Genomic DNA, 4,977 nt, shown 5'->3' on the forward strand with positions numbered 1-4,977 from the left:
AAAATTTCTAATAATTTTTTGATGATATCAATTATTTCTTCAATATTTCAGGTTCAGATAGATATTATGGCAAACTGACTACATGACACAAAAGAACAAACATTTCTTGATATATGTTGTGTAGAACTCAATTCAAAACAGTCAATAGTTTCAGAGATATGGCCGTTTTAAATGTCATTGTCAGTCCGGTTTTGAAACGTTCTGACGTTAGATAAAAACCTCTGGCACGTTGGGGGTTTTGGGCCTGGCACATTAAGAGTTAAATGTTGCACCAACTTTGGTATTGCAAAATTTCTCTTGCATTTGAAGCAAATCATGGTGTGAATAATTTGGATCTTAGTTCACGCACTCTCGGTGATTCGCGGGAAACTCCAACATCAATCTCGAAAACAGCTGTCTGGATGAAGGTCCAGAACTGATGAAGAGACTGGCAGTAATGCAAGCCAAAGACAAAGTGCGTCTTGAAGAGTTCATCTACTGCTCCTTCCACCGTACGGGCACCACATGGAATGGCCTTGTGATCGACAATGAGCAAGTAACTGCTGATACAGGCCTTAGAATTTCCAATTCCAAGAAGGAACGGTTGGCTCTGGGTCTGTTTGGTGCCATCCAGAAAATCTTGAATGCTCCCTCCACTCTGTGTTTGAAACAAATTACATGTACTAGTAAACGATGAAACTAGCAGTTACCCTTTTCCCACTTGTTAATTCTATCAAAACTCTATCTTTATCATCACTGTTACCATCATCATACATACATACATATATAGTGGGGGGATCTGGATGTTTTGTGGAAAATGTCTGCAATGTGCAAAGTAGCACAACGTTTTCTGACTTTTTTCTCAATTTAAGAGGCCTGATTAGACTAAAGGCCACCGCATTCGATATGACTTTCTGTCACACAACTCAGCGACTTAAGATCTGAAATAAAACAGAATATACGCACTGTTTATTTCATAAAATGATAGTCGGCAAGTTGTGCGACCAAAGATTTGTATGATATGCAGTGGCCTTCAGGCTGCATGTTGCAGACTATCAAGGCTTGGCTGCAAGTGATGCTCCATCATAACTCTTGAGCAAATAGGAAAAGTGCATAAATCACAGGGCTTGTGCATGATGGTGACATCCATGTGCAGCGTAGTCTCCCCTATAACTTGTATCTCGCTCAATTCACTTTATGGTTAATGAACTGAACAGAGATATACACTGTAGCTACATTCTTCAACCAGGACTTTGCACAGAAAATTTTATAAACGTATAGAGGTAGGCTGTAGAGGCCTGGTAAAAAATGCAAGTATTTTCAAAGCAGGTTTTAAGTATCTGATTGAGAAGAGTCTTTCTAATATGGTTGAGTCATTTCAACTCACACAAAAGGAGACACTGTGAAAATAAGGATTTTAAAATTTCCTTCACAATTATTTTCTTGCTGCAAATTTGTAATCAATTTCCAATATCGAGGCAAAAAGTACTGACCTTTTGTTTATTGATATAACTCTACATTTAGGGCTGTGAAAATGTCACGCTGAAACATATTCCTAGTAGGATTGAAGTATGGCAACCCTGTTTGCAGTAGGTCCATCTCGTTCTAGCGCATTGTCACTCCTAATAATCTTAGGATAGGTTCAGTTTTTGAACAGGCCCAAAGTTCTTGAGCACCCTCTTAGTCCAAGCCAGTCTAAGCACATTCATGAAATTCTTAGATAGACCATTGCTACATCTACTCCCTGTGTACACACATTTAGTCAGTTTTGGCAACATTTTCTAGAATGCAGTGAGAACATGCAAGGTGTGACGAGGGTACTAATAACATTATTTATTTATAGTCCACTTTTATACTGAAAAGCTACATACCTTCTGAAACTGAATAATCCTTGAGATTGCTGAGGAAATGGATACTTTTGCTGAGGCAGCTTTAGACCTCCCTTGGCTTGCAGGAGGCAACAGGCACAAGAGGAGGAGGATGGCAGATGTACCAGAATTCCATCCTGTATTTCAAAATGCAAAATAATAAAATCAAGCAGGCTTTCTAGTAGATCATGGTGAAAAAGTAGGAGAAAAAAAATAGGAGCTAAATTTCAGTAAAAGTAGGAGAAAAGTAGGACATGCACTTTTTTGTGAGTTTTCGATCAATACTCACCTTGTAATGAAGAGTCAAACTCACTGTGAACACCTGAAATGATTACTCACTGAGTTACTACAGTTGCATGTAAAATCATTTACCCCCCCCCCCCCCCCCCCCCCCATTTGGACACTCTGGCAAAACAATTAGTAACAATACACATGCAGATTATTCCTAAATCTTACAAGTGCATGGTGAGCAGATACTTTATTACAATCACATGTATCAGATTAGTAGTCATTGATTGTCTATAATTAAAAACCTTGATCATTCATGCATGAAGAGATGGTCCAGTGAGTAATTTGTGGTCATTTTCGGAACTTGCTGTGATCACTGAAATGTAACTTGTAATGCTCTGAATGATCACAGCTTAATTGTTCCCTTTTTGTAAAAGATTAAAATATTTTTTTTCCTTTAATAAATATACAATTCTTGTACTTCCATGGGCTCTGTTCATTTTGACATGAATTAAACTTTGAGTTATCAATCTCATTGGTAATTTCTGTACAAACTCATTGAAGGCAACTTTTACTCAACATTCATTTAAAGGGGAGTTTCAGTAGTTGTCTAGAGGGCGCTATAGCAATATAATTATTTTGAGATTTGAATGGGAAAACTCTTAGGAAAACTGACACAGAATAATCCAAGGAGGGGGCACAACAGGAGTTGTCATAAACAACTTTCATTCTTTACTTATAAAGGTATCTACACACAAAACAACTTGACTGATCTTCTTGTGGATCTGGAGAAGAAGATGTTTGAAATTTTGAGAATTTTGCACCCTGGGGGCCCTCCCCCTGGGCCCCCATGGGGCTACAGTTATCATTTGAACAACTCTACCCAACAGAATGATTCTCTGCAAGTTTGACTAAAAGCCGACCATTCGTTCTGCAGAAGAAGATGAAATATAAAAGTTTACAGATGACGCACACCGCACAACGGACAAGGGACGGCAGACAAAAACGGATGGCAACAGCTCACTTGAACCTTCGGCTAAGGTGAGCTAAAAATGATGCACATGGCCTCGCATCATTTGATCTTTTGACCCCTAGATGACCTTTCACCTCATCATCCTCATCAACTCACATCTGGTAATACCCAAGGATTATTTGTTCCAAGTTTGAACAAAATTGATGCAGAAATAGAGAAATGAGAGCAAGTTCAACAAAAGCCTTTAACATTTTTCTAACACAGCAACAGGAAAAGTGATTACTATGTCAATCTCTGCCAGAACTTTGTTCAGGTGAGACAAAAAGGAGGGGGGGGGGGGGGGGGCACTGAGTGAGGGAGTGAAGGGACAAAGCAGGGGAGTGTGTGGGAAGGGGTTCTGCCATCAGAATAGCAGAAATCAAGCCAAGTGTATAATAATATGGACGACGTCCAAAGCAGTCGTCCAATGTCGAGTAATTGAAAACCGTGCCAATATGGACAGTATTCAAAATGTTGTCTACAAATAATCAAGGGCAAAGGTCAAAGGTCAAGGTCAAAGCTTGAGGTCACAGATCATTGCCACGTCCATAGGTATACATATACCAAGTTTGAAGTTGTTTCTCCAAACCTTTCTTGAGATATTACGAGAAAGAGCTATTTTCATGTTTAATCAAGGTCAAAGGTCAAGGTCAAAGGTTGAGGTCAAAGATCATTGTCACCTCCATAGGTATACATATACCAAGTTTGAAGTTGTTTGCCCAAACCGTTCTTGAGATATTGCGAGAAAGATCTATTTTCATTTGTTTTATATAACCCATGTGACATTGAATTACCTTTGATCTTTGCCTTTAAGCTCAACCTCAACACAAAAATGAGCTTAATATCAGGAAAGTCCTAAAGGATACCGATACCAAATATGAACTTGTTTGGTTAACTCGGAGCCAAGATATAGATCGATGAAAAAGTGGATACCAAATTGTTGACAGACAGACGGAGAGACAGACGGACAAATATGACGGCATAAGGTCTTTCCTTTGGACGACTTAAAAATGTTAAAAGTTAAAGTTAGATGGGTAAAATGCAGGGGAAGGTTTGGAAGGGACTGCCCCATCTAAGGGTAGGGAAAATTTAGCAATTGGCATCTTAGAAATAAACTTTTTCTGATGCACATTTAAGTGAGTACAATATACTTTCAGAGTATTGGAAATTGTTTTTTGTAAAAAAAATCCTATGGAGTGAAATAACTAGATGAGGGGATGATCCGGGAGGGAGTCCCCTCTCAGGGTGGGGAAAATTGTGTATGGCTACTCGAAAATAAGCTTCCTGGCCCACATTTGTGTTGTGTTTATGTGGGAGTGTGATTATGCTCCATGAAAAATTGACCATCACTAGAATGTTTAATGATAAGGTTGGTTTAATTTTAACTTCTGATGACACTTCAGACTCTTTATGAAATTAGAGGGTGCATTCCAGGGAATGTGCAAAAATACCTTCTTTGTTCTGGTCAGAACTGTCAAAAGATGACAGGAGCTCCATGACTGTCAAGTTTCCATTCTGCTTCAGAAGTTGTCGAGCAAGTGCCACTGAATGATTGGAGTAAACATTTACAATAGGAGCAATTCCTTCCCAAGTGACTGCTACAATTTTCGAATTCTTGTACACAGCAAAAATGGTATCAGATACATAGATCAGAAAACGTTGCGCAAAAATTTGTCCCAGCAATAAGAATGAATTCCTGCCATAAATTATTATTATTATTATTATTATTATTTTGGTTAATCATACTTCATGTACAATGATTTGTGTATTCCTTTATTAACAAAATTCATGAAATGACTTATTGATTATTCCCCTGTGTTTCCCATTCTCATCATAAATAGCGAGACGGTAATATCCGGCAAAGACCAGTATTTACCCCACAGTATTTAT

The 4,977-nt window shown here is 38.4% G+C and overlaps 1 protein-coding gene across 1 annotated transcript; it reads right to left on the minus strand.

Annotated features, from left to right (window-relative positions):
- Nucleotides 1–289: 289 nt before the first annotated feature.
- LOC139714395 (uncharacterized) lies at nt 290–4,593 on the minus strand. The gene is made up of 3 exons (XM_071626103.1): nt 4,539–4,593; nt 1,851–1,984; nt 290–637 (listed from the first exon to the last, which is right to left on the minus strand). The coding sequence occupies exons 1-3, from the start codon at nt 4,582–4,584 to the stop codon at nt 314–316; spliced, it is 504 nt and encodes a 167-aa protein (XP_071482204.1). The 5' UTR covers nt 4,585–4,593; the 3' UTR covers nt 290–313.
- Nucleotides 4,594–4,977: the final 384 nt, after the last annotated feature.

The sequence above is a fragment of the Diadema antillarum genome, unplaced genomic scaffold, assembly GCF_040938485.1.
Source record: "Diadema antillarum isolate AM-2024a unplaced genomic scaffold, OU_Dant_1.0 seq00002264_RagTag, whole genome shotgun sequence".
Classification (NCBI taxonomy): domain Eukaryota; kingdom Metazoa; phylum Echinodermata; class Echinoidea; order Diadematoida; family Diadematidae; genus Diadema; species Diadema antillarum.